At 46.5% G+C, this 15,128-nt stretch overlaps 1 protein-coding gene across 23 annotated transcripts in view; it reads left to right on the top strand.

Annotated features, from left to right (window-relative positions):
• dlg1b (discs large MAGUK scaffold protein 1b) overlaps nt 1-15,128 on the top strand; it is a 101,099-nt gene that overhangs the window by 39,586 nt on the left and 46,385 nt on the right. The window contains exon 1 of one of the 23 annotated variants that reach the window (XM_080292356.1): nt 8,275-10,152. The exons of the other annotated variants lie outside the window; for them this stretch is intronic. Within the exon in view, the coding sequence (XP_080148482.1) occupies nt 9,874-10,152 (279 nt within the window). The 5' untranslated portion in view covers nt 8,275-9,873. Of the gene's footprint in view, nt 1-8,274; nt 10,153-15,128 lie in introns of those variants that run through there. 23 annotated transcript variants of the gene reach the window in all.

Genomic DNA, 15,128 nt, shown 5'->3' with positions numbered 1-15,128 from the left:
AATGGAAAATTAATCACTTGGTCCAGTCTTTCCAGTGTGAGGTCTTTGATTTGTGCTTGATTTCTGTTATTTGGGCAAAGAAGGACATTTTAAGGGTGGGCTAACTTTTAGACCAAAAGAACTAACAGATTAATCAAAAACTCTTCGGCCAAACTTAATTTTTACCAGCTGTGGTTGGTAGACACTGCAAAATCTCTTAATGCTCTCTGCAAATGTATTTTTTCAAATGAAGGAGAATCAATCATAAGAACTAAATATACTACACTGTAAGTAAAGTAAAAAAGCTCTACTTCAGTCTGCTTTTAATATATTTGGAGCTAATGCACTCAGACACGTTATAATAAATAAGCTTCGTATGAATAGATTTTTGTTAATGTTGGATCTGTAGAAGAATATATTTTGTTCCTGTGCCCCATACACCGCACGGCTGCATGAAAACGGGCTCCGCCGTCACTCAAACAATAAAAACACTAGAACTAAAGTAGAAGCACAACTATGTGACGTCTTCAGGTTTCTTGTTTGATTCATTTTATGTGAAAAAAAATGTTCCGTAACAGAAACTTGTTTAGGAAGCTAGGTTTATGTTGTTTGTTTTTTAAATTAAACTGAAGTCAGTGTTATGTATGCAGCACCAAATCACACCAGCAGTCGCCTGAGGTTGCTTTATATACTGTGAGGACCTGACAATGCTGTTAAAAACATGACATGCACGCTGTTTTGAGAGACAGCTGTGGGGTTTTTGTTAAATGTCGGTGCCCCATACACCGCACAGTCGCACACTCTGGTTGTATTAACATTTGTTGTCAGTTCTTGGGTTTCCTTTCATTAAAGTGTATTTTTAGGTTGCAGCAGACTGATAAATGCAGGCACTGATGAGCAGAACTCAGTTAATGTTGGTAGATAAATTAAATTGGAAGTGCATGACAAATTAGTGAAAACATTTGCTTCAAATGGCAGGAAGCAGAGATTCCTTCCTGTGCGGTGATAAGAGTCCCGCGGGGATCAGAGATCGTGATGTTGGACGGCAGGAGGACCCGAGCTGCAGACTCCGAGGGGAATCGCCTCTCAGTGCAGTCTGGTAGTTTGTCTTTGTTTTCACGCCGCCTCTGACTCTCTCAGTGTTTGTCGCGGCCGCTGTCGAAACAGGAAGTGGCGGCCTTATTGACTCACTCCAGGGCTTTCCCATAGAGAGCAGATCACAGAGCTCCGGCTTCCTTTGCCTGCACTGCGCTGAAAGATTTTCCAGCTGCCACTTTCTCCTGAAACGTGCTGCGAGCCTCGGCCTCGCTGCGTGTCTGCAGCCCGAGCTGATCTCAGGTCAGACTTCTCCCTACCTGAGTCTCTCCTGCAGCTGTGTGACACCTGGAGGACTTCCTGTGGTCCGTTCAGTCTGCTAATTATGGTCGTTGAGTTAAACTTCAGTTATTATTCGACGAGAATGGATTGGCGTCTGCTTTATATTCTTTTGGGTTTGACCTGCTGGTCAGACAGAAAGTGAAACAATGAGGTCACTGCGTGGAAACGGTGGACGACTGGAGACGATAATCACGGACTCCTGGGCTGCTAAAGCTTTCAAAGCTGTTGGGCAATTATTACAATTATGGTTTTGTCAGTTTCTTTAAATAACGGTGAGAAATCAGGTGATTGAAGTAGAACTGCAGCTAATCTGCCCGCTGTGTTCCCGGCCTCCTTAATTTCACTGTGACGTCTTCAGTTGTTGACCTGCACAGTTACAGGAGAAGAATTAAAAGCATAAACATTTAAAACTTTAAAGTTTCTTTACAGGCTTTAAAGAGTCTTTATAGTCATGCTTTTAGGTAAAAACTAAACGTTGCAGATCCAGAATAATCTTTATTATAATTATGTGATAATCTGGAGCAGCTGCTGGTTTTGTCTTCACACGGGCCTCTGACGTCTGTTATTTACGCAACATCTTGACTGTAAACCGATTGAAAGTATTTGGCTTCATAAAAAGATGACGTGGGTGTCTTTAATGGAATTGTCGATGATCTCACTGGAAGCTAAACATTGGCTTCTTTTTTCAGGAATAAATCCGCTTTAGAAAACTCTTCTGTCTGCGATTGTTTATGCTGATTTACTTTTGTCTCCTCAGGTTTGCTTAGATGATTCAGACTTGTTTGACTACAAAGTCTTTGACTCACCACAGCAGACTTCTAGAGTTTAGCGGGTTGGTCATCACGGACCGCTCGCAGGAAACGTCTCTGATTTGTTCTTATCTGTAAATGATTCCAGTTTATCTTCTTCTTCTTCAGTTTATCTTCTTCCTCCTGTGTGCTCGGGTTTTGACAGACATGGGAAAATCCGTCTCACTGACGTCCTTGGACCAGGAAGTGTTTCCAGATGTTAGATGTGAACTTCATTATAAGTGTCGCTGTTTGCTTTTTAACATGTTACGGGCATAACTGTTAAACTGTTAAATCTTTACTGATCAGCTGGATTACAGTGAATAATACATATGTTTAGATTTGACGTCACAAACACGAGTGAGCGTGTTTGATGTGTTTATTGTTGCTTCGCTGCTTGTTGACCACAAATGGACCCAATCGATCGTTTGATAATTAAGGACGTGTTTTTAAAGCAGTACTTCTTGCGGCTTTACTGCAATCTAAACTAAAAATAGTTTGGGTTGGCGGCGTTTCATGATCAATATTTATTGGTGCACTAATGCAGAGGCGTTTTGTGTGCACGTGTGACCCGACGGCCAGTAACTTCAGGTTGGTTTGCACATCTGTTCTCTGGAGAGAGCTGAGGAGTCTTCATTTTAAAACCTGCCTCTCTCTGCTGCAGCGTGGGAGCACAGAGGATTGTGGGTAGGGAGTGGCGCTGAGCCGCTGCAGATACGACAGGGACGCTAAGATGCGACCTCGAATGGCTCCGACGTCCCCCCCTCCTCCTCCCTCGCCTCAGGGCGACTCCTCGCCATCTGGGTCGGCACAGGCACAAGAAGTCACTGCCAAACTGTCATTTGGGACAAAAACACTCACAGGCAGACGTCTTAGAAACACTGAACGAGGGGGCGTGGCCTCTGAGGTACAGGTGAGACAGAAAACCTGGATGGTGATCATAGTTTATGAGCGGATGAAACACGGCACTTTGTTGGAGTTTGTCTTGGAGGAATAAGGAGAACACAGGAAGCTTCACAGGAAGTTATCAAACGTGTGGACTTTTATTTATGAAGGAGCACGTCGGCCCCAACGCCATCAGCTGTCATTGGATGATTATTGGTCAGCTGATACGTGGGGAGTACGTGTTTTTCATCTATAATTAGTTTGTGTGCTTTCAGTGCATATTAAATTATTAACAGTGTGTTATCTCTGATACTTCTGGGAAATGAAGGCTGGATCACGCTGTGCGAAAGCTTTCCATTCAGTTTGGTGCATCAGTGTCTGTTCAGCTGCAGCGCAGGAAAGGAAACTTTGGTGTGGCTGAGGCTGTGCTGCCCCCTGCTGCTGGTCTGTGGCGGTGCTCGTTTCCTGCACATTGATCGGTCTGTTCCAGCCGGTGTTTAAAGTTGGCAGAGATTTGTAAGATTTCAGTCCTGGTTGCTTAGCACCAGCCGCTGCCAGCAGCTCTTATTAATATATTTGGGGGGTTTAATGTTTGTGGTTGAGGACTACGAACAAAAACAGTGAGCACACAGCGCAGCAACGATCTTCTCCTGTTTATTCTCGGGGTCGTCTGCTGGCAGAAGATCAGCTGATCGGTGAGGTTTGTCATTTGTTCTGATCTGAGATCTGCTGGAGTCGTGTTTTAGGAGTGTTCAGGTGTTCAGCTCTCCGTTTCTCAGTGTGTTTGACAAAAACGAAGCCCTCGGCTGCTGTCAGCTGGTCTCCTCTGGACCGTGAGGTCGGCTGGTTTCGTCTTTCTTTGGTGGATTTTGGATGTTTGGGATCTTCAGCAGGTTGTTTGGTTAGCTCGGAGCGTCCTCACTCTGACAGAGGAGCACATCTCTCTGTTTGGATGGTTTCATTCAGCTCTAATTGAGGTCCAGCAGGGGGCGCCACCTCTACAGCTGTTCACCTGACTGTGCAGGTCAGATACAGGCAGCAGTTTGTTCTGACTGGAACTGATAAAAAGTTTAATTTACAGATTTTGTTTTTCATGTGGCATGACAAACTATGTGTGCCTTATGTAAACCCAAAGTCTTAGTCAAACCAGCTGTGTGTGAACAGCTGCAAACACCTGGATCAGACTTTTCTGTAGTTTTGTTTCAGAGTTTAGCTTCTCTAATCAACATCACCAGTTTTAATGAACTGATGAATGTGCAGACATGTGAAGACCATCTCTGAGTTTAGGGCTTTTGATTGGTCAAAATGAGGATTTATACACATGTGACTTTGAGTGAAATGTTTCCTTATTGAAGTTCCAACAAATCAGCTTTCAAAGAGCTTTGAAAGGTGAAACATCTGCTGCGGCCAGCGATGAGAAGAAAGCCGTGAACCCCACAGCTCGCTGTTGTTTCTGTTTCCGTATTTTTATCGTGTCGAGTGTACGGCGTCTGCCGTAATGAGAGCTGAAGGCGTGAAGCAGCAGCTGAGATCACAGGTGTGCGGAGGTGAGCTGCTGGATCGGGCTGTAGGTCGCTGGGTTGCACGACTGACCTGAGGTTTGCATGAAACTTCTGTGAGAAACTGGGAAGAATATCTGTGTTTGCAGGTGTTATGTTACCTGTTTCTTTATTTATTTTTACTAAAATACTTCAAGATAAATTCCTGAAGAAAATACATTTTTATTCCAGCCCAAAAGGAGACAAATGTGCAACTTAAGTAGAACATAGATCAGCTGGAAATGTTGATATCTGCCACCACTAGGGGGAGCTGTCCTGCAGCAGGCATTCACCTGACTCAGGTGTTGCTGCAGGTTTGATCGGGTCTTTTGTTTCCTGACTGATTTCCAGCTGGCGTTTCAGAGGGCTCGTTTGCTTTGCAGGCGTCTAAAATGCCTCCCACTCTTCTGTTTTTTTGTTTGTTTGTTTGTTTAAAAAAATAAATTAAAGCAACATTATTTTAACACCTGTATTCCAGGAAATTGGCCTAAAACCAGCATGAACAGCAGCGATGGAGCCTGTTATACTCCTGTTTTCTGTCTGAACTCCCTGAGAGGACTGAGACTACCTGATCCCGCTCACGTGCTCCTGAAACGACCCTGCGTCTCTCTGCAAGCTCCTCGGTGTGGCGGCCGGTCGCCGAGTGGCGTGTAAAAAGCAGCAAGGTCGCTGTCACTGCACACGCTCAGTCTGCTCTCCCGTCTCTGAGCATGTGCAGGCTTCTTGTTTGTCTGCACGTGTGCGAGCCTGACTCAGACTTCCATAACAAGGCACTCAGACAGACGCACGCCCAGATGGAAGCTGATTGGTTGAAGTGTCTAAAGTGTAATGAGAGCCTGAGCGTCTTGCTCCAGTCTGTCTGTGCTCGGTTTAAGGCGTCTGAATCAAGCGCCGTGATTGGTGTGTGTCTTTTTTCTTTTTTTCTTTTTGAAGGGCAGTAAGTTTGGTGACCTGAGTCCTAAAACTACACTACCCATGATCCTCAGTCGCTGCTAAACCTGGGTCCAGTGTGATGGTAGTAAAGCACAGTTCACCCAGTCTGAAGCCTGAACTTGATGGTTGTTATTACCTTTAAAAACATCTTGTGATTATTGAACTTTTTAGTGGGGAGCGATGTTTCAGTCGAGTTGGACTTAAGAAGCCGGGGTGGGATCGACTCGTCAGCAGAAAGGCGAAGCCGAGGAGCTCCTGCCTCCAGCAGCAGCACAAGCTCTCTCTGAACAGCTGAAAATAATACAGAGGTCATCGATGAGTAAACGGACTTCTCCTCTGCACACTTCTGTTTGTGGTAACCGCTCACTACCCATGATCCTTAGCTGCTGTTGGGGGATTGGGTTTGGATGATGCGCTGCTGGTTTTCAGGTTGCAGGTACTGGGACTTGGGAGCTGTGTCTGCTGTTCTTTAGGCCCGCAGCTGTGGGATAAACAAGTTTTATTTGGATGTTTTGAGTCGTTTACCAGAAATATTGGAGCTCAAACTGTTGGTGGATTTATTGATTGGACACTAAATGGAAAATAATGTTAAACTAAATGAATATTTTCAGTATTGATGAAGTAAAATAATGAAAAACTCAAACTATTTGCCGACTCCAGCCTGTAAAATTACAAATGTAAACATTTAAAGCTGATGTCTTTTGTAGTTTCCTGATGTGGGCTGAGTGATTGATTTTAGAAATAATCAACAGATTAGTCGTCAATAAGCCCGATCGGCTCATTCCTCTGATGTGAAGCAGCTTCCTCAGAATCTGGTTTAATGGTACAGAGCTCCTTTCTTCTCACTTCTCACATTTTCTCTCTTCACCCTGAATGACTAACACACACCGAGGAGGCGAGCGGCAGACAGTGGGTGGACGTGTGTGTGTCTGAGAGTGTGTGTGTGTGTGTGTGTGTGTGTGTGTGTGTGTGTGTGAGAGTGTGAGAGACGGAGATAAAGCGGCAGATTTCGGGTGGAGCAGAAGGTACAGAGTGAATCCGACCGACTGCTGTCTGTTTGTCTTTCTGTGCTGGTTCTTAATTGGAGCGTTACTCTGCAACACACACACACACACACACACACACACACACACACACACACACACACACACACACACACACACACACACACACAGGATGAGATTGGGGGGGTTGTTTATGTTGATGTATTCAAGATTCTCTTCGGTATCAACATATTTTAGAAGAGACCAAGAAAGGAAGTGACTTAAACAGAAAGCCCCTCAGACGTGCTGCAGTCACAAACACGTCGCTGCTGTTACAGGAGGAATAAAGGGTTAATAGGAGGCTTAATTGATTAGAATTAAGGCTTTTGAGAAGTGGAACGAAAATCATACATGATTCCAAACATTTTTTACAAATAAATAACTGCAAAGTGGGGTGTGTGTAATTATTCAGCCCCCTGAGTCGATACTTTGTAGAACCAGCTTTTGCTGCAGTTCCAGCTGCCAGTCTTTTAGGGTCTGTCTCTACCAGCTTTGCACATCTACAGACTGAAATCTTTGCCCATTCTTCTTTGCAAAACAGCTCCAGCTCAGTCAGATTAGATGGGCAGCGTTTGTGAACAGCAGTTTTCAGATCTTGCCACAGATTCTTGATTGGATTTAGATCTGGACTTTGACTGGGCCGTTCTAACACATGGATATGTTTTGTTTTAAACCATCCCATTGTTGGCTTTATGTTCAGGGTCATTGTCCTGCTGGAAGCTGAACCTCCGCCCCAGTCTCAAGTCATTTGCAGACTCCAAGAGGTTTTCTTCCTGTATTTGGCTCCATCCATCTTCCCATCAACTCTGACCAGCTTCCCTGTCCCTGCTGAAGAGAAGCCCCCCCCAGAGCATGATGCTGCCACCACCATATCTGACAGTGGGGATGGTTCAGAGTGATGTGCAGTGTTAGTTTTCCACACATAGCGTTTTGCATTTTGGTCTCATCTGACCAGAGCAGCTTCTTCCACATGTTTGCTGTGTCCCCACATGGCTTGTGGCAAACTGCAAACGGGACTTCTTATGGTTTCCTGTTAACAATGGCTTTCTTCTTGCCACTCTTCCATAAAGGCCAACTTTGTGCAGTGCACGACTAATAGTTGTCCTGTGGACAGATCCCCCACCTGAGCTGTAGATCTCTGCAGCTCGTCCAGAGTCACCATGGGCCTCTTGGCTGCATTTCTGATCAGCGCTCTCCTTGTTCGGCCTGTGAGTTTAGGTGGACGGCCTTGTCTTGGTAGGTTTACAGTTGTGCCATACTCCTTCCATTTCTGAATGATGGCTTGAACAGTGCTCCGTGGGATGTTCAAGGCTTGGGAAATCTTTTTGTAGCCTAAGCCTGCTTTACATTTCTCAGTAACTTTATCCCTGACCTGTCTGCTGTGTTCTTTGGACTTCATGGTGTTGTTGCTCCCAATATTCTCTTAGACAACCTCTGAGGCCGTCACAGAGCAGCTGTATCTGTACTGACATTAGATTACACACAGGTGACTCTATTTAGTCATTAGCACTCATCAGGCAACGTCTATGTGCAACTGACTGCACTCAGACCAAAGGGGCTGAATAATTACGCACACCCCACTTTGCAGTTATTGATTTGTAAAAAATGTTTGGATTTTTGTTCCACTTCTCACGTGTGCACCACTTTGTGTTGGTCTTTCACCTGGAATTCCAATAACATTGATTCATGTTTGTGGCTGTAATGTGACAAAATGTGGGAAACTTCAAGGGGGCCGAATACTTTTGCAAACCACTGTAACTTGTGCGTTGTGGTTTCAGAGCTGATGGGAGACGCACAAAAGCTCGTGATCCCGCCGCGTGCTCAGATCCTCCTGAACTGTAACCAGAGACTAAACGAGAATCAAAGGACACAAACGGCAGTCTGCACTGATGCTGCCAAACCTCCTACTGTAATATCAGTTAAAGCGTTAGGTAATGTTAGTCACAGTGTTTAAATTGTTAAACATTATTAAACATGTACTGTGTCAGCCAACATCAGCAGCAGCTTTACTGCAGAAACCAGCTAATGTTCACAAATCAGGTTAAAAAGCTGCTATTTTTATTTTTCCTGATTTAGTGGTGATGAGGGTCGATGTGTTTACAAAGAGACTCAGTGTCTGAGACTAGTTTCTACATTTCTGCCATTAGTTTTAAGTTATTAACGAGGTTGAAGGACCTGGTTTATGTCGGTTGCTGTTTTTGTTGTAGCTCGTCTGTAGTGAGATGAAGTGTGATTCAGTCAGATGATTAATGAATATTAAAAATACGAATAAACGGTGATCAGTGAAACTTTAGAGCAGTTATATCAACTTTACTGTCCAGAACTGGTGCAAAGAAACAAAAACCAGCCGAGCAGTAAAAGTGACGAAAGTTAAAAGTCGTTGTCATGAAATGAATTTAACACTGTCGCGCTAAACGACAGGAGAGAGAGAGAAATAAAAATGATCCGGGCTGATCGGATGGTTCGTCTTCCGTTTGCTCGTTCCCGTCAGATTTCCATGAAACGTGGGGCTTAGTCCGTCCTGGAAGAGACTTTTGGACAGATGTGGATCCAGGATCGTTTTCTTCATCAGAAGCACGGGCTAATGCTCTCAGCAGGAAGTTGTGCCCCCTGGTGGCTGTTAGAAAGGCGGCAGGTTTGAGGCATCTGTGCGCCGGTTCACTTTTCAAACCCGGAAGCTTCGTCCATCTTTTATGTAACGCCGCCGTCAGCCCAGCCGACCAATCGCCTGTCGTATCTTCTTCTTCGCTGTCAGATTAAAACGCACCTCTCTGATGGAGGGAGCGCTCGCTGCTGTGTGTGGGCTCGCTCTTCCTCCTCTCCTCCACATCACTGACTCTGTCCTACATCACTCTACCTTCCCTGAGGATACACCCCCACTCTCTCTCGCTCTCTCTCTCTCTCGCTCTCTCGCTCTCTCGCTCTCTCTCGCTCTCTCTCTCTCTCTCTCTCTCGTTCAACCCTCCTCGTTTCCGATGAGTCATGTGACCAACCTCTCTCGCCTCCCCCCGCTCCCCAGAGACCAATCACACCCCCACAGAGGGACGCTTTACGAACACACAGCAGCCTTCGCTCTCTCTCGTCATCATCGCGGGAGAGAGAGAGAGAAAGATAGAGGAGGAAAACAAGCGTGAGGACGAGGGAGAGAGGAGTCCGGGCGTGCGCCTGAGAGGAGGTCAAGAGGGAGAGGAAAACATTCAACCAGCAGAAGAAGAAGAAGGAGGAGGGGTCAGCAGGGAGGAGGAGGGGGAGGTTCTCCCTGAATGAAGGAAGAGCTCTGGGAGTCGTTTCCTCCCCGCCGTGATGGAGCGATGCGAGGAATGAGGGCGGATGGTGAGAGCAGGGAGCAGCAGCAGCAGCAGCAGTGGAGGAGGTGGAGAGGCAGGAGGTGGAGGCGGAGGAGGAGGAGGTGCTGCTGGGGGAGCCGCAGCCGGAGGCGGACGGCGCGGGAGGAGCCGGCAGCGCTCCCGGAGGAGGCGGCTGTCGGCAAACTGCCCCGGCGTCGACAAGATGTCCCCCAGCAAGAAGGTGGAGTGCTTCTCGCCCATGCTGTGCCACTGCAAGGTGGCCTGCACCAACAGCACCATCTCCCTCATGTTCGGCTGCAAGGTGGGTGTAGGAGGGGGCGGGGTCGTCGGTGAAGTGGGGTCACGGCGAGGGGGCTGGGTTGGTTTGTGGTAGGTTAAAAAGTAGAAACCCAAAATAAAGTTTGAGGAAAAGTCTCCCGATCATCGTTAAATGATGCCAGAACGTCACAAGTTACAAAAACGAGTTCGGAGAAATGTTTCTGAACGCTCGGCGACGAATCCTCCTGCAGACGCCGAGCTGCTCAACGTCTGAACGCGAAAGCCTGACAGGCGGGTCACATGACTGTCGTTTACCAGTTAACTACGATTTCTTTTGCTGTTTTGTTGTTTTGTTTTTGTTGACTGTCTAAATCTTTGTGAATCTTGAAAAGCGCCGAATTTATGATTCTAAAAACAAAACCTCAGGTTGGGTCGTCGAGCCGACCCCCAAACGATCCTCGGCTGAGTTTAATACAGTTGAAGATGTCCCGTCTTTGAGCAGCGGCTTCAACGGAAGGTAAACATTTTCATCCCAACAAAACTGAAACTGATCCCAGGTTCAGTGCAGATTTTCAAACTCGTTGGGAATCGCTGTCCTCACGTTTGCATCAGCAGAGGCCAGATTGGCCCTGATCAGGTCATCCTGATCCAGTCAGAGCGATAAGTGCTGAGACTTCAGCGTTTCATCATGGGATCACAGGATTTGTCCGTTTATTTCCAGAAATAAGAAACGAACAGAAACTAGACGACGTTTTTGATGACGATGGTCGCCGTGCTGGATGAGGAGAATTTAACCTTTTTATGTCACACCTCCATGGTCGTTCTGGGCGTTATAAATCAGGAGGCGCTGGCCAGCAATGATTTCTGGGTAAAAAATTTAAAACCATGAGCGGCGCTGTTCGTGGTTCTGACTACATTTCAGTGTCACTGAGCTACAGCAGCGAAAATCTTTCCTCTGGAAGAAAAACGTCAGCTCTCCGTTTGTTCATCGGTCTTTCTGGCGCACTCGTCCGTCTGCTAGGATGCTGCGGGCGTCTCGTAGGTAGCATCAGTTTTATAATGCTCACCGTACACGATGCCGTCTTTCATCTCCAGCTCCGGAAACACACTCTTAGATTTCCCATAATCCACCTCCACAGCTGCATTTGTGAGGATTCTTCAGGGTTGTGTTTTAAATGGATGAAAACGAAATGATTTCCTATTTAAATCAAACACTTTGTTGCATTTAAACGTCAGCGTGATTTCAAACACAGGATAAAGTTGCTGTATGTGTGTATTTATGCTGTTTACACTTCAGTGCATGTACACGTGTGGAGTAATCAGAGTAAATCGAGCTCATCTTCATTGAGATGGAGCTCCAAAGCTTGATGATGTGCCGTCAGGTTCCTCGGTGACGAGCTGGTATTAAATGAAAGTGTTTACACCGGCCTGCTGAAGAGTGCAGCCCAGATTATTCTGATCTTTAAAATGAGCCGGCGGTCTCACAGAGAAGTCGTTAACATTTGCTCCTGTGATAAAATGGAATAAATCTTTGATGGTGATCATCGCCGCTGCAGTCACACGGGTCTAAATTTACTTCTACAACTCAAACCAATCAGTAGCTGCTGATGTTTTCTTACATAAAGCTGTGCAGGAGCAGCGATGGCTGGACTGTGAGCGTAATCAGAAGTGTGTGGGTGAGACAGAAAAGCTGCAGGGCACGTTGTCAAACGCACACTCAGACGAGCTGCGAATCACAACCCTGAAAACGATGAACATATAAACCTGCTCCTGCTGTGTCCTCCTGCTCTGCTCCTGTCAGGCGACTGCTGAGGGGGAAATAACCCGTGTTCGCTGGCTGTCACCGAGCGGCTGTGTTTACCGTTGTGACCTGACGCCATGCCATTGGCCGCCCGAGCTGCCCGTCGCGCCCCGCTCTCCGTACCGTCCAATCGGAGGCTGGGTTTGAAGCGTCGCTGAGGCGCGATTGGCTGGCGGGGAGCGTCAGCGGCAGGCTGGAGGGCACGTGCGTGTGTGGTCATCATGTGCTGTGCAGGGAAACGCCAGCGAACCGAAAGCTCGCTCCCTCGTGAGCTCTGCTGTCAGCCGAGAGACGTCAGGGCACGGCGTGCACACAGAGACTCTGCAGAACTCATGAAATATTCACACGTTTTAACAGATTTACTGTCTCAGTACTGAAGAAAAAACCCATAAATGCACAAATATGGAGACAAATGAACCTGAAAAGGATCCAAAGTAAAGACGCACTTACAGTTAACAGATTTCATCATGTTGCTTTCTGTTCACCACCTCTGCATGTTTGACTTTGATCAATCTGTAGAAGCCAAGAAAGTTTCCCACGAGCTGCACGGTTACAGAGGTGATATCACGACTGCAACAATAAAACAGAACCTTCAGGGAGTAAAATTATGATAATTATGACGTCATGTCAGAGAGTAGACGGAGTATTTGAATTACAATGATCATGGCAGCGTGGTGGCCTCACAGCAGGCAGTCCAGAGAGATGCCAGTCAGGTCTCTGGGAGCGAGTTTGTGCATGATCTCTGCATTTATTACAAACTGTAGTGTTGTGAGAATAAGGCAGAGTAACTACGCAGTTTAATGTCTCAGTGGGGATTACACTCTGGAGATCACTGATTGGAGGAGACAGATCAGGTGTCTTTTTAAACTCAGCCAGTCGTCAGAGGGGCACCAGCAGACCCGAGGATGTACAAAGTGATCGTATAAACTACTTTAACAACCTTTCATTTAAAGAACTTGCTGTGAGCAGCTTCACACGTCTTCAGAAAAACAATAAATCTGTTTTTCCACGTTTCAAATCATGTTTTAGTAAATTTGGATTAAACTTATTATGACAAACAAGTTAATTCAGGAAGATGTCCCGATTTAAACCCCAGTTGCTCTTTAATGCTCCATGTGTATGAGATGGGGTGTCTTTAAACCTGTGGTGGCTCAGCCTCTCCTGATCGTGTCCGCCGGCCTGGTTTGGAGGTTTGATCTTGCTCGGCTGTTTCCTGTTGTGCGGCTGTGTCTGAGCGTCTTTGAGGAAACGATGAGCGTAAAAACTTTGCTGTTCAACAAACGGCTCCATTTTTCATGTCTCGCAGCTCGTTTCCGTAATTGCTCTTCTCTTCGTGCCGGCCCTTGAACGACCCCTCTTAATGTGATTTCTGTGTAAGTGAGCAACACGTCACAGTCGTCCTCCTTTACTTGATTCAACTCCGAGGCTTCAGATGTCTCTGTTGGTCAGATCAAGTCGACTTCTTCCAACGATCTGGCATGAAATTACAGCCGAGGAAAACAAAGAAGGAATTCTTTACTGAAGCGGGAAAAACTGGAAGATTTTCTCTTGATTTGAGATGCTCAGACTACTGAAGCCCGGATTAGCTTCACAGGAAGTTTAAAGGAGACGGCTCACCCCAAAAGCTCTCATTTTCCATCTGCCCTGTTGAGCCGTTGTTTTTCCTGAGTGTTTTGAACTAAATCAAGTGCTTAAACTCGGAAAACTTGCACCGATTCTCAGCTGGAAAACATGGATTGGCAGCTCCAGGTTGTTGAACTTAACTCAAAGTCTTTTTCTCTTGATGAAAACCAGAGTTGGAGATTGGCAGACGGATTGGTAGTGAGGGCTCAGCTGTTGATCTGCAGGTGGACTGATGTTCCTGTCCTCGCCTGTGACCACGAGCTGGTGGTGACTGAAAGGTGGTCCGACCGATAACGCGATGTTTTCTGAATGGGATGTTTTTAACGTTCGTAAGAGCATCTGATTGTTCTGGAAACTCCTTTAACCAAACTCTCGGAGCTCATTGATCCCAACCCTTCGTCTCTTTAAAGTTGGTGCTTTTAATTTGGCGGTGTCCTCCCGTTTATGACCTGACTGGCTCTCAGGTGATGTCACAGCAGAAGTAGGGGAAGCTATTCAGACTCAGAGCAGCGTCTGTCCCAGTTGACCTCTTGGCCCTCTGGGCTTTGATTGGGCAATAACCCATCGCCTGGAGGAGGAGGGGGAGGGGTTTGTGGTATCATGTGGAGCAGCGTGTTGACCTCTGAGCTGTGGTTCAGGAGCCGCTCGGATTACTCCCGTGTGGATCAGGGTTTGATTGGAATCTGGTGTTAATCTGTCGGGATCGGGATGCTCATAAATCAGGAGCTTAGACGTTCACACGGAGACGGTCGGAGTGCGAGCTGCCGCCGCCGCCGCCACTTCTGCTCTGCTCACAGAGCTAGACTCACAGACTAGTCTTAATTAAGTCCCATTGATCGGCTGCCATCGACCGCTCTCACAGCCACTCACTTGATACATTGTGCCGGAAGTTATCAATCATTGTGGCGTCGAGTATTTAGGGAGCTGCTGTCTTTTTCTGAACCCATTTTCAGACTTTTGAACGGCCGTCTCTCCGGGTTTGTGAGATCATCTCGATTCACAGATCAGACCGACGGCTGTCAGATTCAAACGAGAGCGACGTATGAGGACCTTCTGCTCTTCACAGAGCGCATATTAATGAGCTCATTTCACATGTTATTAATAAAGCTGGAAGAAGAGACGAATTTAAAATTCCAGCCCTGAAAAACTGCAGATTTAGAGTCTGGAGCCTCAGGCCCGTCGATACACTGCACCAGTTTAACGTCTGTGGCACAGACGAGCAGGAACAAGACCAGGACCTGGATGTTTTTAGCATCGCTCACTGGAGGAAACTTCAAAAAGTTCAGGTGAACTTTACAGAGTTGTCACCCTGTGGGTCAGACGCTGCTTGAAACCAGTTACAGCTCATGAACACTGTGGTTTTTACCATCTCGTGTCGTCGCAGGCTTGTTTAATTTAGTCATCTCACTTTGATCACACAGCCCTGTGGGTCCTGATGAAGGGCCTGAATCACAGAGCTTCTCTTTGGCCTATCAGTGACTGTAACATGTAGATTGCAGCCAAACAGTGTACCTAATAAACTGTCCTTTGAGTTTTTACCTCACTCGTGTAGAAAGCATGTTTAAAAGCTAAATAAATGGGCAGTAAATCTGATC

This window comes from Astatotilapia calliptera, chromosome 18, assembly GCF_964374335.1.
Source record: "Astatotilapia calliptera chromosome 18, fAstCal68.1, whole genome shotgun sequence".
Classification (NCBI taxonomy): domain Eukaryota; kingdom Metazoa; phylum Chordata; class Actinopteri; order Cichliformes; family Cichlidae; genus Astatotilapia; species Astatotilapia calliptera.
This window is presented reverse-complemented; position numbering and strand designations above follow the sequence as displayed.